Here is a 26,354-nt window from a genome sequence, read left to right as displayed (position 1 = left end):
GTCAGTAATGTGGCAGCTGCTCTTGCAACACAGACGTGTCTCCCTGCCCCTACCTGAGCTGCTCTTGCAACACAGACGTGTCTCCCTACCCATACCTGAGCTGCTCTTGCAACACAGACGTGTCTCCCTACCCCTACCTGAGCTGATCTTGCAACACAGACGTGTCTCCCTACCCCTACCTGAGCTGCTCTTCGTCTGGCAAACGGTTCTGTAAGCTTCGCTTTGAGTTATCATTCCGTTTGAGGCGGTCGGTTGGAAGTGCTCATATTCATGTTTTGACGTGAAAGTTACGTTATATTATTTGTATGAATCCGAAAGATGTATGTATATATGCATTTTTACTTGTGTGTGTGTGTGTGTGTGTGTGTGTGTGTGTGTTAGAGGGACATGAACCATTTAGGTGTCTACTCTGTGGGTGTGGAGGAGTGCACATGGAAGCGAGGCATTAATTAGGGTGTATGTCTATGTAAAGGTGTCAGCGCTACCACACGTCTAACATCATCCACAAGTACATTATCTTGTACAATTTGGTGCGGTGGTCAATTGATTTACTCGGATATCTTTTGTGGATCGTTAAGGTACTTAAAAGTTCATCTTAGCAAAGATGTCTTAAAACGTGAATAAGTCCTGTGTTTATATAACTTAATGTAAAGATACATACGTTAGAATTACTGTGCAAGAAATTTCACTTAGAATCAAATTCTTTTTCCTATAGATACAAATTTTCTTTTTTTTATATATACATATAATCCTCTTTGCATACGACTGGATCTTCTACAATCAACACCACGTACTTATATTCTGCTTGTCTCTCGCGAGTCTATTGTTTGTAAGCGGTTTGTGGAACCACCATAGTATAAGGTACGAGCAAAGTATGACGATTCATAGCAGATGTTTTTAGCTTACATTGGACTACAACTCTAGAGGAGACCATTATAAATGACTCAGTGGACAGGCGGGTGGCTGAGGCAAAAGAATGCCATTGGTGTCGCAAGGTCAAGCGAAAAGGAGATGTGCCTAAGCCACTTGGTCACTCGGTCCTTTTATTCATTTTTCTTATCAAGTGACTTGGATAAGTATCTAAATATTAGTAGCGAAGATAAGGACAGATAACAAGCAAAGGCCATTAATTTTGTACGAGTCTTCTTTGAAAAATCGACTTGACCTCGAGTGCCAAGTGTGTGTCATGCCATTACTGCTCACGTACTGTAGGCCCGTGTGTGCTATTGCAAAAGAATGCGTAATAAGAGATCAGATACTTTGGCGATGAATACGACGTAAATGCTTTACGCGAAGGTAATAGGATCTCAGCACTTTACTCAAAAGTCATAAACGTTCACCCCTACGGTATGAAGAAGATGCGATTCGACATCTCTGCCTTATACAGCTGATCATTGTATGCCCATCTTGCTTAGTGTCGAATTGAACCCCCTTGGCTCAGTTATCTGCCTGAGAAGAAAAGATCCTACTCTCGGTCCAGACGCGCCGTGTGGACAAGGTTAGACTGATGAACTTGAAAAAATAAAAGTAGGTTATATATGTATATATATATTTTGATACCTGATGATAAGCTGTTGAATTAGCAGGACAAACACATAGACGGGGAGTCAACAAGGAACCAGCCTGTGTTGTCATATTTGTCTAACCTGTATGTATCGTTGTGATTTGATATGTTAGGAATGTTGTGACTTGCAAGTGAAAGTATAGGTTATCACTAGAGCTAATCTATGAGGGAAGGCTCCTTGATTGTGGCAGCCTTGCTGTACCACGGGTGATAGAGGATGTAGGTCATACGGGAGACTGACACCCCCTTCCCCACTTCAACCCCGCTGTCGCATCCCTCCCGCGAAGGTGGAAAGATACCAGTCATGGGTACTCATGCAAGATTGAAAAGCTTGTAAGAGCAAATGATCATACTGTAAGAATGATTTAAGGAATGAGTGCGTAAGATAATCCATGGCATGTATCATGACTATAGCTGTAGGTTGATTATAGATATTAAATTGTTAAATTCATAAGGGATATGTCTTCGTTCATCAGTTCTCCATGCATCCCCGTTCCCCTAACATCCCAGTTCTCCACCCATTACAGCACTCGAAGCATCCTAGCTCTCCGCATTTCACAGTTCCCCATGCATCACAGACCCCCATACCTTCCACTTCCCCACACATCACGTTGTGATTGGCTCCCAATCTTGGTAATTCCCTAGTAACACTAATCGTAGTTGTTCACTATCAACGAGTGATCTAATTGGCCATCAGAGATTCGTAATTTGATTGGCAGTTGATCTCTTTGTGATGGGCTGTTCATCAACTGCAACATGATGTTAAATCTTTTATAATACGTTGTGGTCGACTGAACAGAGAATGAATGCGTGTTATGAATCCTAAGATATGTACCATTTTGAGTGACGTAAATCCTTTCTCTGAGAAAGGCCTTGTAAGGGAATGTCACCGGTAAGGCTTTGCCCTTTCTATCGAGTTCAAAGGTAAGAGAGGGCCTTCTGTTTCCACAGAGAGAGGCAAGAGAGGGCCTTCTGTCTCCACAGAGAGAGGCAAGAGAGGGCCTTCTGTCTCCACAGAGGCAAGAGAGGGCCTTCTGTCTCCACAGAGAGAGGCAAGAGAGGGCCTTCTGTTTCCACAGGAAGAGGCAAGAGAGGGCCTTCTGTCTCCACAGAGAGAGGCAAGAGAGGACCTTCTGTTTCCACAGAGAGAAGCAAGCGACCGAGGGAGGCAGGCGACCATGAAAGACTGGGTGGCTACGACGATGGGTCTAGCAGTATTGGTACCGACGGTCGCCCTCCTGTTGGCCGGTGTCACCGTCAGCCTTGATGCCATCACACTCTCTGACGTCGCGTCCCAGAACTGCCCTGCGAACCCGGTAAGAGGATACGTCAAACACACCCACACACCCACAAACACACCCACAGAAGGGCTATAGTGGTGTCATACCCACCCACCCACCCACACCCACCCACACACACACACACACACCCACACACACACCCACACACAAACGCGCACACCCACACAGAGGAGCCATAGTGGTGTCACTGTGGTTGGCTTTACTGATCATAATAGATCAGCACGTCATACCCAGTTGACATACGTACTCGAAGTGTGCCTCTGAGCTAAACACCGAGCCTTGCTTACCTATTCCTCCCCTCATGTCTCAAGACCGAGACTCGTTCTATTTCTTTTTTTCCTTTTCGATGCACGCTTGGTGCAGCCCATCCCTGAGGGAAGAGACCATCTTAGCCCCCTCCAAGGCCTCATTGCTCTCACTTCTGCTTAGCTTCATAGTCTTTGAAACCTGCCTTGACAGTCGTATTCTACCAAACACTTATGGCCTTTTTCTTCCTGTCTGATCACCGACACAGGTTTCGCTGCGCGAATTCCACAGGCGATCTCTCCTGTGTGACTCACCTCTGGTTCTCCTCTCTCAGGGATTTCGGTGAAGCTTTTTGGTCGTTGCCCTTGACAGGATGGTAGCGCAAACCTCTGCTCTGTTAAATCTTTACTTTCCCTGGTCTTCCTGCTTCTCTTTGTTCCCCCAGTCTATTTTCCTCAGTGGAGGATCTATTGCAATACTCTTTTATGAAGCGGCTTGTTCCTCCTCCTATCTTATCGACTGTGGCGTCCCTGAGGGGTTCTGACCTTTCGCCTACTCTCTCTTCTTCTCTCTACTCAGTGATCTCTCTCATCACTTAACCATTCTCATGCTGACGATTCCACCTCACACGTTACACGTCACTCTCCTTCCAATACTCGTTCTCTTTTCTGTAGTGAACACATCTTCCCTCTCTCTCTCTCTCTCTCTCTCTCTCTCTCTCTCTCTCTCTCTCTCTCTCTCTCATTTCGAACCTGTGTTGCGCAACATCTCTGACAACGAGGAAGCAGTAATCTGGAGAAATGAGATAGTACTTAAAGACATTCTGCTCAATATCTTCCCATTGAGTATCACTCGTTTCGTCACCGTTCCGTTTTCCAAACGCATAACTCAACCCTGTCATACCATGGATAGCTTGGCCACGACCATAGCCTCCCTCCCACTCCATCTGCAAAACCACACATGATCACACTTACAAACTCTCAAATGCTCTGGCTGATGTAGAGCTGATATGCTTATCATTCGCGTGAGCCACTACTACACAACCACATACCTACTCCTCACATATCTAGGGTGCCATATCACTGGGAGTACAGGGTCGTCAAAGTTCTCACTCCAAAGGTGTTAACATTTCCCTGCTGCAGGAAGTAGCGCAGCCTTGGGCTTGGGGAGATCTTAGGTTTACACCAGGACTGTTTCATAGAAAACTAGAATTTGGGAAATATAGTCATCAGCAAAAACGAGTCGTAGTTTTTTCTCATATGATTGATCGCAATTTTTCGCGTTAACATTAAGCTTATGATATATATATATATATATATATATATATATATATATATATATATATATATATATATATATATATATTTTTTTTTTTTTTTTTTTTTTTTTTTTATACTTTGTCGCTGTCTCCCGCGTTTGCGAGGTAGCGCAAGGAAACAGACGAAAGAAATGGCCCCACCCCCCCCCCCCCCCCCCATACACATGTACATACACACGTCCACACACGCAAATATACATACCCACACAGCTCTCCATGGTTCACCCCAGACGCCTCACATGCCCTGATTCAATCCACTGACAGCACGTCAACCCCTGTATACCACATGACTCCAATTCACTCTATTCCTTGCCCTCCTTTCACCCTCCTGCATGTTCAGGCCCCGATCACACAAAATCTTTTTCACTCCATCTTTCCACCTCCAATTTGGTCTCCCTCTTCTCCTCGTTCCCTCCACCTCCGACACATATATCCTCTTGGTCAATCTCTCCTCACTCATTCTCTCCATGTGCCCAAACCATTTCAAAACACCCTCTTCTGCTCTTTCAACCACGCTCTTTTTATTTCCACACATCTCTCTTACCCTTACGTTACTTACTCGATCAAACCACCTCACACCACACATTGTCCTCAAACATCTCATTTCCAGCACATCCATCCTCCTGCGCACATCTCTATCCATAGCCCACGCCTCGCAACCATACAACATTGTTGGAACCACTATTCCCTCAAACATACCCATTTTTGCTTTCCGAGATAATGTTCTCGACTTCCACACATTTTTCAAGGCTCCCAAAATTTTCGCCCCCTCCCCCACCCTATGATCCACTTCCGCTTCCATGGTTCCATCCGCTGACAGATCCACTCCCAGATATCTAAAACACTTCACTTCCTCCAGTTTTTCTCCATTCAAACTCACCTCCCAATATCCTTTGTATTTCTGAAGGAGACGCAAGACTTTCTTAAAGGCCGAATTCTGTTCTTTCTTAAACTTTCAACAATGTTTTGTGACGCGCAGGAATCAGCGTCTATTGCATCTACTGTACACTTGAGAAATGCTCAGTGTCACGTCTACCCTAGCGATCTACCTGAGGTCAGCCAAAATAGACGAATGAAAAAGAAATGAAAGAAAATTTTCAGTTTCTTTTTTTTTTTTTTATCTACCTTCCATTCGCCACGCAGGACGCACACATGACGTATGAAGCACCAGACGCGTACGGAGGTCTCAAGCCGTCTGGGGAGGACTACTTCGGCACTGCTGGGGAGCAGCTGCTGGACGAGATGAAGGCTGAGAACATCGAGAGGAACCTCAGGTGAGCAGAGGAGGAAGAGGAGGAGGGAGGTGAACTGAGGACGTGAGTGATGCTAGGTGAACTGAGGACGTGAGTGATGCTAGGTGAATTGAAGACGTCATTGGGGAGGAGGGTGGTTAGCTGAGGACGTGAGTGATGCTAGGTGACCTGAGGACGTCAGTGGGGAGGAGGGAGGTGAACTGAGGACGTGAGTGATGCTAGGTGACCTGAGGACGTCATTGGGGAGGAGGGTGGTTAGCTGAGGACGTGAGTGATGCTAGGTGACCTGAGGACGTCAGTGGGGAGGAGGGAATGAACTGAGGACGTGAGTGATGCTAGGTGACCTGAAGACCTCATTGGGGATGAAGGAGGTTAGCTGAGGACGTGAGTGATGCTAGGTGAACTGAGGACGTCAGCGATGATGAGGTGGGATCAGCTGAGGAAGCTAAGTCTGCTCATCTCTCCTAAGAAACCAACTTCGTCATTTTTCAGAAATCTTGTCTAAAGATTCACTTCTCCTTCAGGTACCTGACGAGCAAGGGCCATATGGCTGGGACCCGGCAGGACCTGGAGCAGGCAGAGTACCTGAAGAAGGTGTGGCTGGACCAAGGGCTGGACCAGGTCTTGCTCCAACCTTACAATGTCCAACTCTCGCACCCAGACCTAGCCAAACCCAACAAGGTAACGCAACGTACTTCAAGCCACGGGGAAATAAGGGATATATATTCGACAGAGAACAAATTTCCACATTATCCAGTAAAAATATTCGTCGATACTAGCCAAAAAAAAACAAAAAAAAAATATTATATACCAGTTCTAATGTCGTAAAATGACCGAACAGACCGTGGTAAAAGCTGTATAGGGTTTTGGAAACATTTCATCAGTCTTGCATTTCTCTCTGTCGTCCACCTCCCGCCACTTAGCCTGGCACAGATGATAGCCACAGTGTCTGATGGGAACTCCCACCTCCCTGTGCCGTCACGGAGCCAGAGGTGGTCATTACGGTGTCCTTTGGGAATATGAACCACCGTTATCGATCGTTAGGGACGATCATTGCTCTATCATTCTATAATCACTTCTCTTTTATTTTAGCTCCTTCCAATATGGCTTCACTTCAATATCTACCAATATTTTTATCCTTTTTTTTTTTGTCGTTGATCACAGAGTTATGCAAAAGTTTTTGGCTCGTAGACTAACCACTGCTTCATCCTGGTGCCTTTCTGGTGATCGCTATTTCTTCGTTAGTGTCGCAATATCATTCGAAACTGTAATTCTTTCGGAGGGCCTCAGCTCTGCAGCATGTCCCGCGCGTTAAGAGTCCTCAATGTAGACAGCCACCGCTCGCGCTGGACGTGAGGAGAAGTCTGAGGACCTTAGCATGACGATGAGCTACTTAAGAATAAGTGTGTGTGTGTGTGTGTTGTGTGTGTGTGTGTGTGTGTTGTGTGTGTGTTGTGTGTGTGTGTGTGTTGTGTGTGTGTTGTGTGTGTGTGTGTGTGTGTGTGTGTGTGTGTGTGATTACCTCTCTGTGCAGTACGGGAGACGGGAGTTATACACTCGAGGAGGGGCCTCCATCTCTTGAACCTTCTCAACTCTCACACAACTTTTTGAATTCATGTTTGCTATCTGCGTGAACTGTGTCCTCAGTTATTCTACCCCATTCATCTCACACTCTCGTGTTCTATCAGAGAGCTACTTAACATCCTCTGGGGTCAAATGCTGTCAGTGAACTGAGCCAGGGCATGTGAGACGTCCGGGGTAAACCATGAAAAGGTCTGTGGGGCCTGGATATAGATAGGAAACTGCGGTTTCGGTGCATTGCACATGATGTGTGAATGGATGTGAGCGGACGTGCCCTTTCTTCGTCTGTTCCTGGTGCTACCTCGCTTACACGGGAAAGGGCGATCAGGTATCATTATATATATATATATATATATATATATATATATATATATATATATATATATATATATATATATACAATAGATTGATAGATATCAATATTTCGAAACCCGTCTATATGCAATACATTGTCAAAACTTGCTGCATACATGAATATGAACAAACACAAACACTGAATCAAATCAAACACGTATGGCACCCTGCTCTCGCGTGAACCACATAGACCATTTAATAATGGTGACCTGTCTTAGCGCCTGTTCTGCCTACAGAGCAAAGCACTCCAGTATGCTGTTTTATGGTAATAATACGTTTAGCTTAAGATCTACTTTAGTGTTACAACCCCTGCTTGTGTTAGAATTATGTTCCCCTGTCGTGTAGGGCAAAGCTCTTCCCCTAAAGTCCCCACATGTGTTTCCCGACAAGTCAATAGCCGTGTGTGATGGTTCGAATGTATTCCACACGCAGCCAGCGCACGTCCGATTCAAGAACGAGCTCATAATTATACATGATCCCCCTCTCCCTACACGTTGCGTGCCAGCCATGCTAATGGACTTGACTTGCCAATCTGTGTTGCCCTCCCCACGACTTGACAAACTAAGAAAATTTTTGTGGCTGTACATACAGTATTTGTTGATTAGGTTTTATACACATAGAGCTCCAGGTTGCTAATAGGTGATGCGTAGATATATACACCCATCAGGTCACTTTTGGCGAGTGAACACAACAAGTGCCACCTCTAGCGATGAAAACTGTTAGCGGTCATTTTGACGAGGGTCCAAAACCCTTAGAATTTAAAGTGATTACGTGAAGTGCTTTTATAATCATACGGTGACATCAGCAGTTGTTTTAGTCTATCTTACTTTTATTAATCATGAGTTACTTGTTATTTTCAGCATGTCGGCAGGTATTTCATAGCATGCAGTCAAAGCCTGATTGATGCGTGACATTTAAGTCAACCTACTTGCAAATAGATGAGAGAGCACAGAGCACAGCGGTGTGTCAGCTACCAAGACGAAACAACATCTTATGATGGACAAGAAAACCATTTAAACTTTTCATGCGGAGAATCGAGAAGTTTTGGAAGGTGATCCGATACAGGTGAATTTGTCATTTCCGATCTTAGAATTTACTTAAAGTCAGATCTGTCTGATTTCACTTGTCATTATAGATACAAACTCGTGGACAAACTCGAAACGAGCCAAAGTGCTTTTACTTGAATAGCACTGGCAACAAATAGAATGATTTACTCCTCAGTTGCCTAAGAATATGAAAAAAAAAGGCTCTTAAGATACGTTTATCAAGAACACGCATGACATGTAGATCATATTTGTTTTTTTCTTCACTCCACTCATCTCTCCGTCTCTGATGACTTCCACCGTCACCAAAGAAAAAATCTTCGGGACGAACCCACTGGTCTGCGACGAACCCACTGGTCTGTTCCTCCGCCTCCGAGCCTCCCTCTTCAAGTAGTCAGCCTCCGTAAAGCAGGAAGGTATCAACACACCACAACACCAAGGACAAACACCACCTCTGAAAATCTGAAATGCCTCTTGTGTCACCACTCGATTCTCCTCACCTCCAAGAACCACTCGATTCTCCTCATATAGATATGACCAAGTGAGTCACCAATACTTGGTAGAGTCTGCCTCACCTTTCCCTACAGATCCACCACACTTCGTGAGCAGCATCATACCGTATATGAAGGTCGACTTCGTGAAAGAATCTATAAGGTTTTGGATCGACTAAGAGCCATGAATGACCCCCCCGCCTGACTTACACTCTCTCATGTCTGACTACAGTAACCCTACGAGACAGTGCACCTGAACTGTGTATAAGAGAACATCCTATAGCTTCGAACTCACATCCTGAAGCTTCGAACTCACGAGGTAATAGGTGATTGAGGTAGTAAGAATTCTGAGACGGAGACCCAACTCAGTCGAGACACCTTACCGAAGAAAGATCACTCGATAGTCACATCCATGAGGGACTTATGAAGATTTTGTACATATCACTTCGTAGTTCACGTAAACTTCTACTTTAAGGTTATATATTCTTTGTATACGCATCGTTTTCTTTGTATACGCATCGTTTTCTTTGTATACGCATCGTTTTCTTTGTATACGCATCGTTTTCTTTGTATACGCATCGTTTTCTTTTTATACGCATCGTTTTCTTTGTATACGCATCATTTTCTTTGTGTACGCATCGTTTTCTTTGTATACGCATCGTTTTCTTTGTATACGCATCGTTTTCTTTGTATACGCATCGTTTTCTTTGTACACGCATCATTTTCTTTGTATACGCATCATTTTCTTTGTGTACGCATCATTTTCTTTGTATACGCATCATTTTCTTTGTATACGCATTATTTTCTTTGTATACGCATCGTTTTCTTTGTATACGCATCATTTTGTATACGCATCATTTTCTTTGTATACGCATCATTTTCTTTTATGTTAGTCGAGACGGTACAAGCAACTAAGACCCTAAACAAGGCCATCTTATAAACAATATGTATGTATATATATATTTTTGATACATATGCGTCATTTCTCGTGTTAGCGAGGTAGCGTTAAGAACAGAAGACGGAGCCTTAGAGGGAATATCCTCACTTGGCATCCTTCTCTGTTGCATCTTTTGGAAAAGTAAAAACGGGAGGAGAGGATTTCCAGCCACCCCTGCTCTCTCCCCATTTAGTCGCCTTCTACAACACGCACAAATATATAGAGAATACAAATTGTGTATCCGGTTATTCGCGTTCTACGACACACACAGATATATATAGAGAATACATTGTAAAGTGTGTATCCGGTGGAGCGAAAAGCCACAAACTGCATATCTCCAGCAGCCATTAAAAAAATCTAGATTTGTGGCATAGATTTGCTCGTATTAGCATCTATGGTGTCTGATGTTTCGCAAAAGAACGTCTTTGAGATTAAGTTTTGTGGACTAGGCTTCTGTGGCTCTGCGTCTGTCTGTCTGTTTAAGATACTCTTCCGTGTGTGTGTTTTCGCAGGTGTACCTGTTGGACGAGGCTGGGGAGGTCAAGTTTACGTCCAGTGTGATGGAGGAACCTCTGGACGGTGTTCAGTACGATGACTCCATCCCGCCTGCCTTCCTGGCTTTCTCCCCAGCAGGGACCGTCGTCACGGTGAGTCTCTCTCTCTGTCTCTCTCTCTCTCTCTCTCTCTCTCTCTCTCACGCCATGACAAACTATCTCCCTCGTACTCATGCATCAAAAACATTTCCTAACACATATGTTTTTTCCAAAGTAGTTTTTTTTCGAAATTCATCAGAAAAAAAAGAAATAAAAATTCTATCATAAAGAGAGTTGCATGAGGATCCAGGAGTGTTGTATAAGGTACTAACAACCTTGTTAATCATTCAACGATCGTTCTAAACCCACTATATGTCAGAGTATGATCAGGTGATGTGTTTACAACACATCTCTGTGTTTATCACACTTGACCATTCTTGTTGATATTCCGACAGCCTAACTCGACTCGCAAACGACTTCTTACCGACGATATGAGCTGATGGTCTGTAAGGGTGGCCAGCGGCATGGTTAGTCATGTGGTTACGACCTTTCTGATTACTTAACGTCAGAATGTGGCATGATCAGTTCATGACGCTAGGTCCGGTCTAAACTACCAGACGCCTCAAGCCCTCTAACACACTCCTGCTACCTCTCAAACAACCATATCAGGACCCACAAACGACCCTTGACACAGAAGGACGAGTTATTGTAGTACATCAGCTACTGACTGTCTAACCTTTCTAACAATCCTACTATCCCTCTAACGAGGCCGTTAGACCCAATTGAGACTGTCCATGACCCGGCAGGAGGAGCTAGTGTACGTCAACTACGGGATGTACGAGGACTTCCTGGCGGTGGAGGCGGCTGGGGTGAGGGTGGGAGGCAGGCTGGTCATCGCCAAGTTCGGCCGCATCTTCAGGGGAGACAAAATCCAGAACGCCCAGAGGTTCAACGCCTCCGGCATCATCCTCTACACGTGAGATGTTCTAGATCCATTTGGCTCGTGTGATTCACCTCACTGGTGTGGTATTTATTTTTTGGGGAGGTCAGAAACATTGCTGATTTATTGGTTAGAAAGATAATACTTAGTCTCATAGCAGGTCCTTATATACTTAGTCTCATAGCAGGTCCTTATATACTTAGTCTCATAGCAGGTCTCTATAAAAGAGAGGTGTTTGGAGTCATGTAGACATCCCCACTTGTCCATTACTTTTACTGAATATATATCCAGGTGTTGTTTATGTTTACTTGTTAGGGTTTATAAAGTATTTGGAGTGTCTTTAGGTATACTTGTAAGGGATTATAAAGAATCTGGTATTATATCTTTACGTATATTTGTTAGGGATTACAAAAGTATTCTTGAGAGGCATGATAATGTAACTGGAGCATCTTCATCTATACTTGACTGGGATTATAAAGAATATTTGGAGTGTCTTTAGGTATACTTGGAAAGGGGGGGGTCATGATATGAGAGGCGTGTTTGTCTTCGTATGTCTGTTCGTACAAAGTTTGCCAGGGGGTGTGACGTGTGCCACTGACAGACGACGCCTGAGGTATGCGGATCCCCAAAGAGAGAGAGAGAGAGAGAGAGAGAGAGAGAGAGAGAGAGAGAGAGAGAGAGAGAGAGAGAGAGAGAGATGCGAAGCCCTCCCTTCATTTCGCAATTGCGATGGTTGGACAGACCATCACCTCCTGACACACACCATGTATGCCCCGTGATGTGTACGACTGATGTCAGCGAATCGACCACTAATGCCAGCGGTAGACATCCACTCCCCCGTCCCATTCTAAATGACTCGACATGTCGAATGAACCTCGCCTTTTCGTCATGAACGTGAGGGGGACTCGTCCTCCCTCCTCTCCCAGTGCAGACCTGTCGTCGCGCAGGGCTCTTGCCACACTTCTCTCACCGTCTAATCATTTTCAACCATTGAATTCATCGGAGATAAGCGTTATCTCCCACCCAGTGCCCCACATGTCGGTGGCGCCCCTAGAGGGCTGCTGTTTACCAACGGGAGACACGATCAGTCTACTGAGTTATTGTTGTCAACACACACACACACACATATATATATATATATATATATATATATATATATATATATATATATATATATATATATATATATATATATATATATATATATATATGTATATATATATATATATATATATATATATATATATATATATATATATATATATATATATATATATATATATATATATATATATATATATATATATATATATATATATATATATATATATATATATATATATATATATATATATATATGTATATGACACCATTGATGGTAGTGAGTTATATCAACCCTGGCACGATTATTGGTGGCGATATACATCCCCTCTAATGCAATTGTCATTAAGGCACAACCCATACCTCCAGTACTGTTGTCAGTGAGGTACAACATGTCTTCCACCACTGTTGTCAGTGAGATACAACGTGTCTTCCACCACTGTTGTCGGTGAGGCACAACATGTCTTCCACCACTGTTGTCGGTGAGGTACAACGTGTCTTCCTCCACTGTTGGCAGGGACCCGAGGGACTACCACCCAGATTGGCAGAGTGGAGAGCCAGGCTACCCACACACCTTATGGCTACCAGGTTCCGGCATCCAGCGAGGCTCCATCTTGTGGCGTGATGGCGACCCCACCACACCTTACTACCCTGCCCTGGGTAACTGTACCTTACTCTACTGTACCCTGCCCTGGGTAACTGTACCTTACTCTACTGTACCCTGCCCTGGGTAACTGTACCTTACTCTACTGTACCCTGCCCTGGGTAACTGTACCTTACTCTACTGTACCCTGCCCTGGGTAACTGTACCTTACTCTACTGTACCCTGCCCTGGATAACTGTACCTTACTCTACTGTACCCTGCCCTCGGCATTTGTCATCCATGTGTACCCCGACTTTAACAACTACATCAATTAATCAGGTAATCCCCATCTCAGTACCTGTACCTGTATCCGATCTTCGGTAACTGTATCTCGGTCTCCTGTATCTCCCAGGACGTGACACGTCTCTGTATGTCTCCATCGGTGACTATACACCTTCCTTGCTCAGTTGTGTCCGCTAACATGAACTAATTCCTCTTCAGAAGCCTCACATGGCTCGTTCTATGTAGCTTTGCCAACAGCTAGAACCTGTTTACCCGGCCCAAGAATCTTGTTGACACTTAGAAAACGAATCTTTCATTGGCATTTCTGATTTATCACATGAAACTTTCAATATTCTACGGTCCAGAGGCTTAGATACGTAGCAAACTAGAGATATTATGATAATATTTCCTTGTCTTTACCACAAGTTGCCATCGTCAGCCATTTACACGCTGGTAAACACCGCCACTCCTGCAGAAGCCCTGCCTCTTACTCCCTGTAGCCACCAGCCCTTCGACTCCCGTGACCACTACATCCCCTGCTGTATACTCCTCGCCTCTTGCTGCAGACTCACACACCCCACCCTGCCACAAGTCATCTTGCCCCTAAGACACTAGTTACTCCCTGGCCACAGTATCCACAGCCCTTGCCACTATCAGCCAGTCCATATGACAAAGACACTCAAAGCCTTGCCACAGCAGCAGGAATGTTCCCTGCCTCAGCGATCACACCTTCTGCCGTACCAAGCCCTCCTCCCTACCACAGTAATCACACTCGCTTCCCACCACAGCAACCGTCCCTCCCTCACCTTCTACCACAGTCAACCTGACCCATACCATGATAACTCCACCTCGTACCACACTAACCCCGACCTCACTACCACAGACGGGGTGTACCGCCTGCCGGAGGAGCAGACGGACACGCCCACGATCCCTGCCCACACTCTGAGCTACAACGACGCCCGCAAGCTGCTGGTGAACCTGGGTGGGCAGGAGGTGCCACCTGCCTGGAGAGGTGGACTGAACATCACCTACAGAATGGGACCACAGCTCAACACACCTGCCTGGTAGGGTCAACCAACATTGATCCAACTTAATCATAACTTCTGTTGTATTAATCATGAGGTCATGATAATAATTATAATCCTGATTAATGGATATCAATTGACTTAAAAGATGAGAGTTGTTACGTTGGTTAGTGTTAGATATAATCTCTTCTATTAATGATCAGAAATTCATGTGTGATTAATGCTTCAGACACTTGATAATCACTTTATTATGTCCATATTACATCAGCCGTCATGAAAAAGCCTAAAGTAAGACGCTAGAACTGACCTACACACAACTAACTGTGATAATGTTATGAAAAAGACTTTCGTGATTGAAAGTCACGCCCTCTCTTGGAATTACCATCCCTAGACTTGCTTCCTCATATTCTGTCTTCACTCACACACACACACACACACACACACACACACACACACACACACACGTTCTTTTCCATGCATTGTCTTTCCCGAAGCAATTCCTTTCCAGAGTATATATCAGCGACCACTGATCCTAACCCCATAGTTGTGCATTTTGATGAAGAGTCCTTCCTCATAGTGCCATCGGTCAGCGCCATCATAGCGACGGAGTCTCATTCACGAAACGTCTGTAGTTCCACCTCCTCTAAGTGTGCCTCTGTCTCCACTACGACCCATCCACAAATGTCTTGTTTGACATCTGTCTTATTCCATGCTCTCCCTCCCTACACCCTCACCCTGGACATCTTGCTCTGGCCTCCCTCCAGGAAGGTGAAACTGGAGGTGAACAACGTGAAGCGCGTCCTCCCGACCTACAACGTGATCGGTATGATCCGCGGCTCTGAGGAGCCAGACCGCTACGTCATCTACGGCAACCACCGCGACTCCTGGACCTTCGGCTCCTGCGACCCGTCCTCAGCGACGGCCGTCCAGATGGAGGTCGTCAGAGCCTATGGTCACCTCCTGGCTCAAGGTAAGACCCTCAGGCTCTGAAAGGTTCGGCTCTGGACTTCGATGTTCGCCTCTAGAACACTGTGGTCCACTGGACTTCGATGTTCGCCTTCAGAATACTGTGGTCCACTGGACTTCGATGTTCGCCCTCAGAACACTGTGGTCCACTGGACTTCGATGTTCGCCCTCAGAACACTGTGGTCCACTGGACTTCGATGTTCGCCTTCTGAACACTGTGGTCCACTGGACTTCGATGTTCGCCCTCAGAACATTGTGGTCCACTGGACTTCGATGTTCGCCTTCAGAACACTGTGGTTCACTGGACTTCGATGTTCGCCTTCAGAACACTGTGGTCCACTGGACTTCGATGTTCGCCTTCAGAACACTGTGGTCCACTGGACTTCGATGTTCGCCTTCAGAACACTGTGGTCCACTGGACTTCGATGTTCGCCTTCAGAACACTGTGGTCCACTGGACTTCGATGTTCGCCTTAAGAACACTGTGGTCAACTGGACATCGATGTTCGCCTTCAGGAACACTTTCGTCAAAGAGTTGGTATCCAGTTTTGCGTAGCATCTCAGTCATTGGCTTTTTAAAAGTCTTTATGTCCCAGATCCAGACTACAAACGAAACTCTAAATTTCCACTTATATCGATGTACTTATTGTCCTTTTTTCATAAGTAGAAGTAACCTTTAGTCGGTCATAAGTGTTGGTTTCTACAGAGAATACCTATATCACCACCTACAGGAAGGACACAGGTGCAGAGTTGGTTCTATTACAATGCAGTGCCACTTATGATGCTTCTGCACACAGTTCTATGATCCTATATTCTATCTTGCCTCTTGTCAACCGTGGCTACACCGCCTCGCTTGCCCGTCAGGTTGGAAGCCCCGTCGCTCTATCCTCTTCTGTTCGTGGGGAGCGGGTGAGTATGGCTTCTTCGGGACCTGGGAGTGGGTGGAGGAGTACTTCAAGATTCTGAAGATGCGAGCAGTGGCCCATCTCAACGTAGACCTCGCCATCATCGGCACCTACAACATGCTCGTATCAGCCTCCCCGTTACTTCACAAGATCATCAAAGAGGCCTCGAAGAGAGTAAGTGTGACAGGTTATTTCTCAACACTTCACAGCGGCAGACTTAGCAAAACCCGACAAAGAGACCATGGAAGTAAAATGACGAAAACGACTCCAAGTTTGATCGTTCCCAATACAGGTCAATAGGAAAGGGATTAAAAACGTTTTAAAAAAAACAAGCTTCACTTAATGCTATACTAAGAACTGTGTCGAGTGATTGGCGACTGACTGACTGATTCGGAGCGGATACAAATCACTGTCGACATATGAAGAAATATATATGAAAAAACACACAACTTTTGAGACATTTCTTATCATACTGATGAATGGGAGAAGACCGGGATAAAATTCCTAAGTCTCTGCTCCACAAGCCTGAATTAAGAAGGTTCTAATGTATTGTTATTTTCTATATAATGTTGCCAGGCAATGTACAGAGGTGGCTATCATCCTGGATCATCGTCACATTAGCAGTAGGTAAGGCATGGAATACGAGTCTTGGTGCTTCATCATCTCCAGGAGGGAGTAAGTAGCTGCGGCTAATTTCAGTGTCCCCTAAGGCTAATATCTACTGCAGATATCCTACCTCGGTGTCGGCAAGGCGTTGTGGTGAGCCTAGCCCAGTTTTTCCATCGGTGCCTAACCTACGCATGGGCTGTTGGTAGTTCAATCCACAAACTCACAACATCTCCATCTCTTGCAGACCATTATGACAACACTTAACTCGCGCTCCTCTTTCCTCTCTTGTTCGAGTATTTCCAATCGCACCAATCTCTAAGCTGCCTAATTGGAACGGCGTCACCAGTCAAGTAAGGTTAAAAGGTTTCCAGAAACGACTTGACCGTATACAAGCGACTGGAACCCACTTCATCTCTCTCCTGACACTGCTTCTAAAAAAAAAAAAAGAATATCTCATTGGCGACGTCTCAAACCCAATCTCTCGCCTGTAGAACAAAGTCCCTTTTCTTCGTCCACTGATCTTCAGCTTCCCTCTGAAAACCCCCAACCCTACAAGGCTGCTTCCCCTGCACAATATCAGACCCTCAAGAACCTACCACAATGTCTGTTCCATGGCCAGTGTCTTTGCCTACCCATAGGACAAGGGAACATATCTTTTTCCTCGTCGATCTTTGAGTCGGGTTCAAAACGTCTCTGCATTTTGAGACTTCGCTTCTCTGTTTCGCATACTCCCCTCCCAGGTTCCTCCAGCTATGAACTCCTCTTTGAGCATCTCACCTCCTGCCATGATGTGTCACTCTCGTCACATCCACAATCGGGAATCCTAGATGTAGAGGTTGTCAATGTACGCCAGAAGACTTAGCTTAACACCCCCTGTGTTGATCCCTTTGGAGTCGAGTCCCATATCCCATTCTCTTACAACTCTCTCTCTCTCTCTCTCTCTCTCTCTCTCTCTCTCTCTCTCTCTCTCTCTCTCTCTCTCTCTCTCTCTCTCACACACACACACACACACACACACACACACAAGCGACTACCCTGGTACTCTGGGAAAGTTCAGTCGCTGTCCCTGCTCAGCTTTCTTTTCTGATACTGACTTTCGGTAGGATGTGTACTGTATGGTCGGTCGAGTTGGCCACCGTTGTACCGACTGTAGAGTGGAGGTTGTCTTATATAGGATGAAGTCCTCAGTCCTCTCCATCCATCTCCTCCGTACTCAGGGTTTGATCACCTCTGCTCTGATGTCTGGTCGCATCAGTGACACAAGGTGTCGAGCCGTGAAACCCCCACTTCTCTTTCATTTCTACTCGAAATCGTGGCAAACTTGTAGATCGCAGAGCCAAGCACAAGTTCGTAAGAAGAAATTGTATCGATTTAACCTTCAGCGGATAAACATCTTCCAGTCCATAATCCAAAGTATCTTCAGTATACGTTCTGCAGTTCAACCGTTCTCCCTTTCTCTACCAATTTGAGTCAGTCTGTGGCCAACTCTTAGGCTGATAAACCTGCTCTTTTCAGCACCTTACTCTCTCCTTCTCTGGATGATTTCTTGTCTAGCCTCCCTCCCGCTAGACCTACGCTGTCTGTCATAGCTTCCCCTGGTACCTTTCCAGCTTGGAGCGGATAAGAAGTGTGGTCCAGATGACATGCCTCCTCGAATCCTACGAGAGTGTGAAGATCCTTGCTCGCCCCTTTTGTCTCTCAGTCTAAAAACCCAAACTCTTGCGTCCCCTTAGAAGCATGCCTTGGTGCAGCCCATACCCTGATAAACGAGACCATTCTAACCATCGCCCCCTCTCACTTATTTCTGTTCCAATTCCTCTTGAAACTCTCCTTAACTCTCACCAACTCTGATTCATAGAATCCCATTCCCTTCCTTGTGATGACCATTATGGCTTTCGCGGTACAAGGTCTATCGGTGGCTCTTTTATAAGCGCCTCAACTCGTCAGGGAATTTTGCTGAAGCTTTCGTCATGGTCGTCTACATCTCCAGAACATCTGGCATGAAGGCCTAGACCACTGACTCGTCTCTAGCTTCTGCTTCCTACAGTTTTTAGTATGGAGACCAGCCACACGAGGAGTAACCATGATGATACATCCTTCTTCACTCAAACAATGAAGCTGTGGATCTCTTCTCATCCCATTACCTTCCCTTCTTCCCATGGTCTTTCCATCTACAAGAGTCACGTCTAGTAAAACAGGAGCTTCGACTGATTGTTCATTCTTTTTCTTTCACTTCAGATAACCCTGAGTGGTGCATGGTTCGCTCCTGTCCTACCGGTCAATATACAGATAGTCAAAATTTAGTTGTACTGTTTCGAGCGTCGGTCAAGCATTCTACCGAACGTTACAGCAATATTTCATAAATTCATTGTCCCATTCTTCATGTTACCCACTCCCTTCTTTGATTTTTCCCACAAAAGTCTAAAGAAGAATAATCAATCACCAGTATAATAATTCTATTTAAGGATACACATCTGGAATCCAATTTCTGTATAACAGATCCAAAAGGCAGAGAGTTCCACCCAGAGGTACAGTACGCTAAGACATATCTATACAGACAGGAAATACAGTGATGACTACAGTTGGGATCAAGACTGCTGGACGGCTGAAAAGGCGGAAAAAAAACCATTTACGCTCGTATTTACAAAGATCTCTATATGGCAGAGACGACCCCCTCTGGGAAACCAGCTTCCTCTACCTATGTAGCGAGTTCAGCTAACACACAGCAACGCCCTTTACAGCGAGTATAACCCCTGTCCCTGCAGACTCCGGCTCCGGATCCGTCGCTGGGATACGAAACCTTGTGGGACCACTGGAACCAGAGAGGAAGGGCCGCCTCACCAGACCTCATGGACTATAACCTGGCCTCTACCAGCGAACACGCGCCCTTCTACCAAAGCATTGGGGTGCCAGCGTCCTATATGTTGTGGGAGATCAATTTTGTGAGTACACTGGACAGGATATTGTCAGCTTTAGAATCGGAATGTCTAGAAGTAACGGAGATGCTAAGCAAACTGTGATGGAAAACTAAAAGAGATGTAGCGTGGAAACAGATGTAGAACAAATACAGATGTAGAGATATCATAGATATAGAGATAAAATATGTAGAACTAATACAGATGTAGAGATAACATCAATGTAGAGATAAAACATGTAGAACTAATACAGATGTAGAGATAACATACATAAAGAGCTAATACAGATGTAGAGATAACATAGATATAGAGCTAAAACAGATGTAGAACTAAGACAAATGTGGAGCTTTTATAAATTTCTATCTTATATTATAGTGACAGAAATAATACAGACATTCCATAGGTGTTCTCTTACTTTTATTTTTGTTCACGAGAGCTGGATGCTTCTACGCCTTCGCCATGAGCTAGTCCACATGATATTTAACAAGCTACTGCGTCACAGAAGTGCTTTGTGGCCATTGGCAACACAAGGGTGGGCCGTTTTGATAACTGTTTCTTTCCCTACACTTCCAATCTTTAGAACTCTTTACCCTACCATGTCTTCCCCAGCATCAGTGACCTGACCTATTTCTAAAATGGAGGTTTTTCACTTCTATCAAAATTTTCAATATGTTTTTTCTCCTTTTCTCTTCTTACTGCATCTCATCGTCTTTTTTCTATCACAAGCAAGACACAGCCTTGATTTGACCCCTCGTGTTTGTGACTGATACCTCCAACATCAAAAGGTAAATGAATAAATGAATAATAAATGAATAAATAAACATATTCCCGCACTATTTCCCCATCTACTTTCCCCCTCTTCATAATGTATCCGATACCTCGACCCCACACCCCCTTCCCTTTTTACTTCCCCACTAACGTAAGTCCTCCATCAACACCCACAGGATGAGTATGACTGGTCGGACTACCCGCTCTACCACACCACATACGAAGACTTCGATGCCGTCAAGAACATCCTTGATCCAGAGTTCCGATACCATCTCTCCCTCGGCCAAATGTGGGCACTGATGGGCGTTGGCCTCGCGGACGCAAAGGTCAGGACAGAGTTTTGAGACCACGTAACGTAACATTCTTAGAGGGGGGAGAGGAAGCATTTCAAGCCCCGGGAAGTAAATACTAGAGTTCTTTGCCCTTAAAATGAATGACGTAGATGGGATTTTTATTGAGAATAATCTTCATACTAAACTTTTAAGGCTACTTTTGTCTGGCTTAAGTATCTTTGGCGTAGCTTCTTCACTTGTTGACCCGAAAAGTATACGATTTATTGATAGTTTATTAGGAGGAAATATGGAAATGTTCACTACGTTACATTACTTATATTGTTATCCCTGGAAATAAGTTTTTTCATTTGGTTCAGATTATAAACTCTTAAATAGATGGTCCTGGAAACAGGCTCTGGAGCCTGTGGTTCTGGAAGTACCATTTGGCTTCCTACGGTCTCTGTAAACGCAGTTCTGAATTGGTCGACCACAGCTATGGAATCTAGACTTCACGATTCTGGTAGTGAATCATACGATTCCCTTGGTTCTTAAAGTAGATATTTTTAAGCTTCGAGAAGACACTTGAAAGGGTGGATCAAGATGATTAGTAGGATTTAATCAACCCTGAAGGTACGTGAATCTGTATTCAGTGTTGGGGTTGTTCTCTATAAGTAATCTAATCGTACGAAAGTCTTAGGGTCCCTCTCGCCACAGATCCTACCTATGGATCCAGAGGACGAGACAGCGATGCTCAGGAGAATGTTAGCAGAGCTCAAGACAGAGTACGGACCTAATCTCAAAGAAAACGGCGTCAGTTTAGGTGAATCAATTTTAAACTTTTTGTTACGTGATATCAAAAGATCTGAAAGTATATCAGATAGATGAAATAACATATGAATATCCCTCTCTTTTTAACCTCGGTATCAAATACGATTTTCTTTTTAACTTGATATAATTAATGTCTGCACATCTGTTAATGGTTTTGTCGTGTCTTTCTCCATTTTCTCAATTTCTCATCAGGTTCCCTGGAATCCGTCATTGAGCGCTTCGCTCTCGTGGCCAAGACCTTCAAAAGTCACGTGGATAACCTCACCAACGTCTCGTAAGTTAACGTTGACATTATCGCCATTGGTTACCTTCACCCATCCCTCACCCAACCCCATCCTCTTGCTACACGCAAGCACACAGATCTGAAAGAACAAAGTGAAAAAAAAAAAGGTTCCACAAAACCCCACCTCATTCGATTCCATCGAGGTCTGGCACAACGTTTTCCTCCTCTTTAAAAGCAGTTTGCCTTACTGTCTGTGTGAGGGATGGCAGACTTAGTGCTGGAGGCCTGGTGGAAAGTCAATAAGCGGACAGGAACTCGTCTCTATCACTGCAGCTAAGATCTGGGATAACTCGGCGAATATCAAATTCAGATCAACTTTATCCGTGGACTCGCTAATTGATTGACTACTCAGCTAGGATGAATCCTCCTCATAGAATTCGACCCCAAACTAGCTAAACCAAACCTTCAGCACGTGCTGGACCAAACCACATGCTGGACCAAACCCTCAGCACATGCTGGACCAAACCTTCAGCACATGCTGGACCAACCTCTCAGCACACGCTGGACCAAACCCTTTAGCACATGCTGGACCAAACCCTCAGCACACGCTGGACCAAACCCTCAGCACATGCTGGACCAAACCCTCAGCACATGCTGGACCAAACCCTTTAGCACATGCTGGACCAAACCCTCAGCACACGCTGGACCAAACCCTTAGTACACGCTGGACCAAACCCTCAGCACACGCTGAACCAAACCTTCAGCACATGCTGGACCAAACCCTCAGCACATGCTGGACCGAACACTCAACACATGCTGGACCGAACACTCAGTACACGCTGGACCAAACCACATGCTGCACCAAACCTTCAGCACATGCTGGACCAAACCACATGCTGGGCCAAACCCTCAGCACATGCTGGACCAAACCACATGCTGGGCCAAACCCTCAGCACATGCTGGACCAAACCCTTAGCACACGCTGGACACAACTGATGCTTGCAGAGGGAAGGACTACACACAGGCAATGCGAGCCAAGGGACTTAGGGATGCCACACTCTTCCCTCGACATTCGTCGTAACACACACGCTCCGCCTCTTGCTGTATAGCCATTCTCTATGCCACCTCTGTCCAGTCTTTACTACCAGTATACCCGCGGCGGTAGAGAAGTGGCTGATGACCAGTATATGGTCAACATAACTGACATGCTAGAGCTCTGTTGGACGTTACGCTAGACACAGCGAGGTCAATAACATCACGTTAAGTTTCATAGGAAAGACAGTGTCAGGTCCTCAAGGGCAGATGGGTGTAGGTAAGCGTCCTAGCAACGTCATATCACATGCTTGGGAGAAAAGGCTGGTGAGGGAGGGAGGGACTTCACGTGTGCCTCCGTCATGTCAGACACTTTATTTTGGAAAGTACATTTATATCAGAAAATCACCGTGATCCGCAGACTTAAGAGAATTGCAAAAAGAGTGCAAAATATTGGGCTCTAGAACCACGAGCCACAATATATCTCTCTTGTTCCGTTTGGTTCGGATACGCTGGTTCTTTACAGGGAGTAACGCTTTTCACCTTCACAGTCACCTTGGGTCCTGGCGGATCTAATTAACCGAGGATGAAAGACCAAGCCAGCCCTCTAATTCAACACCTTGGTGGGGCTAGCCAGCAAAGGAATGTAGGTTTCATTATTGGTTCGCGCTCACGCACCGAGGAACTAGAGGCCTTGGCAACATGTAATTAGAATCTGTTACACCTTAAAGGTTTTTTATTACTCTACTTTTCCTAGTAAAGCTAATGTACAGAGATAGATAAGTACAGGTAAAGGAAAAAATATCCCTTTTTCATGTCTATTTCTTCCTTTTTCCGAGGCAAAAATATCCCTTTTTCATGTCTATTTCTTCCTTTTTCCGAGGCTATTGGTCCCTAGAATTAGCCCATGATAGTCCTCCATTATAAGTGCACGAGTGTCAGCAGTTTAGACGCAAGTGATAGAGTATTAGTGAATGGGAGAGCGGTTAATGCGGCATTAGATAATGTAATTTGGAGGGAAGGGAGCATTGAATACCCGGTAATGGGGATGAGAATGTTGAACTGCTTTTGGAGTTGTGTGGTGAAAAAGGACTGAGAATTGGGATATCTAGTATCCTTGGGTGAGCAAGAGTCTTGGAAAGCGGGCATTATTGGATTATGATCCGACTGATAAGAGTGCAAAGGAGAGACTCTTAGATAGAAACGTGTTGAGTAAGGAAGCTGATGGAATGTCTGGTCATAACTTGATAGAGGCGAAGGTGAAGGTTTGTAAAGGCTCTTGGAAAAGCGGAAATGATTTGGACAGGAAGAGGCTTGTGTGAATAGCCATCAAGAGAGACGGAGTGTAGAATGGCATAAAGTGAAAGTAAATAAAACCAGGGGAGTGGGTGAGGAGTGGAAGGTATTTAGGGAAGCAGTGCTGGCATGTCAGAGAGAAGCGTGCGACTAACAGAAGGTGAGAGGTAAGCATGTGAGAAAGGGTAGCGAGAGGTGGGACGAGGAAGTAAAGTTGCAATGAATGAGAAAAGAGAGGTGTACTGGCGTTAGTAGCAGGGAAGGAATGCAAGTGATTGGGAGATTCCTCAAGAAGTCAAGAGAAAGGTGCAGGGGCTGAAAAGAGGGCAAATGAGAGCTGTTGCAAGCAAATAGCAGCAAACTTCAGGCAGAAAAAGTAAACAGAGTGAGAAAAACAAGAGAACGAATGGAAGCCGGAGGAGGTAAATGGAGAAGTGGTGACAGTAAGAAATGTAGTGAAGAGGAGATAGAGCGAGTATTTTGAAGGACTGTTGCATGTGCTCGATGAAAGAGCAGTAGATGTGGGATGTTTTGGACGTGAAGGTATGCGAAGTGATTTGATAAAAAAGGTGGAGTGAAAAGTCTGTATATGCAAGTGAGCGTCAGGCTTGCACAGGCTAGAGTGAATTGGGACAGAGTATATAAAGCAGCCGAGGGTCTGTGGGGGACTGGTTGTGAATAGGGAGCTGTGGTCTCGGTGCATTGTACATGACAGCTAGAGAATGGAAGAGAACGAATAAGGCCATTCCGTCTTTTGTCCCTGGCGCTACCTCGATAACGGGGGAAACTGCGATCAAGTGTGACATTATCATAAATGATAATAATAAAGATAATACTGATAATAATAACAAGAACAACAATATCAATAATAACAATGATACTAATAATAATAATGATAATAATAATAAAATAATAATATCTAAAAATGCTGATAATTGCAAGTTATTAGTAGTAGCAGTGGTAGTTGTAGTAATAGTAGTACTAGTAGCCGTAGTGGAAGTAACAATAATTATCATGATCATTGAAATCTCACTGACAATAACCCAGCTCGCCCCGTGCCTTTGCAGACCGCTCCTGGCGCGCCAGCTGAACGACCAACTGCTGCTGCTGGAGAAGTGCTACACTCACACGGAGGGCAGCTCGCTCAGGCCCCACATGAAGTACGTCAGTAATGTCTTCCTGGCCTGTTGTCTACATTAAGTGTTGCTATCACTGCTCTCTCTCTCTCTCTCTCTCTCTCTCTCTCTCTCTCTCTCTCTCTCTCTCTCTCTCTCTCTCTCCATGTGTCAAAACATTTCATAACGAGTGATTTAATCAGATGTAAGGAACATTCTTCTCGTGGGTTTCTGATCCATGTACGTATTTCAGCTGTTCAGAACACATTTGGAAAACATTTCAAAATGTCTTCAGGATGTTCTTTATTTCTGCCATACTTTTATCTTCATCCAAGGCTCTCTCTCTCTCTCTCTCTCTCTCTCTCTCTCTCTCTCTCTCTCTCTCTCTCTCTCTCTCTCTCTCTCTCTCTCTCTCTCTCCCCAGGCTCTATGAGAACGTAAAGCCTTGACCAGAGTCTTGGCCACAAATGAGAAAGAAAGATAATTCTCAAGTCTCTTGTGACAGGAACATGATGTTCGGGACGAATAACTTCAACCAGTACGATAGCTGGTTGGCGCCTGGGGTGCGGGACGCCCTTTGGGAGGCTACTCACTGCCAAGAGCCGTGCCCCCAGCGATGGCAGGTCGTCCGCCAACAGCTCTCCATCCTCCAGTATGTCATCAACTCTGCCCTCCTCGCCATGAAGGACATCACACGCCTCTGATCTAAAAACTGTATCTTCCAGTAACACTGGGTGGCAAATGGACAAATCCATGCATCTATCACGCCCAAAACGAATTAACCTTTAAATTAGGGATCCATATGAATTAGCTAGCCACAATGTATACCGTAGTTATGCCGAAAAAAATATATATACAGAAATTATCTTGTAAA

The 26,354-nt window shown here is 44.9% G+C and overlaps 1 protein-coding gene across 4 annotated transcripts; it reads left to right on the top strand.

Moving 5' to 3' along the window:
- LOC139755925 (N-acetylated-alpha-linked acidic dipeptidase 2-like) lies at positions 1-26,345 on the top strand. Of its 4 annotated transcripts, none has more exons than XM_071674695.1 (16): positions 1-210; positions 2,710-2,880; positions 5,573-5,703; positions 6,207-6,363; positions 10,601-10,735; positions 11,428-11,597; positions 13,180-13,322; positions 14,411-14,591; positions 15,317-15,522; positions 16,382-16,596; positions 19,797-19,973; positions 20,891-21,040; positions 21,701-21,806; positions 22,007-22,088; positions 25,433-25,525; positions 25,986-26,345. In XM_071674695.1, exons 2-16 carry the CDS (start codon positions 2,743-2,745, stop codon positions 26,182-26,184), a joined length of 2,283 nt encoding a protein of 760 aa, XP_071530796.1. In that variant the 5' UTR covers positions 1-210; positions 2,710-2,742; the 3' UTR covers positions 26,185-26,345. The 4 variants fall into 4 exon arrangements, with proteins under 4 accessions (XP_071530796.1, XP_071530795.1, XP_071530794.1 ...); XM_071674694.1 differs by having other exon boundaries at positions 2,611-2,880; XM_071674693.1 differs by having other exon boundaries at positions 2,549-2,880.
- The last annotated feature ends 9 nt before the right edge of the window (positions 26,346-26,354 follow it).

Source organism: Panulirus ornatus, chromosome 20 (genome assembly GCF_036320965.1).
Source record: "Panulirus ornatus isolate Po-2019 chromosome 20, ASM3632096v1, whole genome shotgun sequence".
Lineage (NCBI taxonomy): Eukaryota > Metazoa > Arthropoda > Malacostraca > Decapoda > Palinuridae > Panulirus > Panulirus ornatus.
The sequence above is the reverse complement of the archived record's forward strand: the minus strand, read 5'-3'. Positions and strand labels throughout refer to the sequence as shown.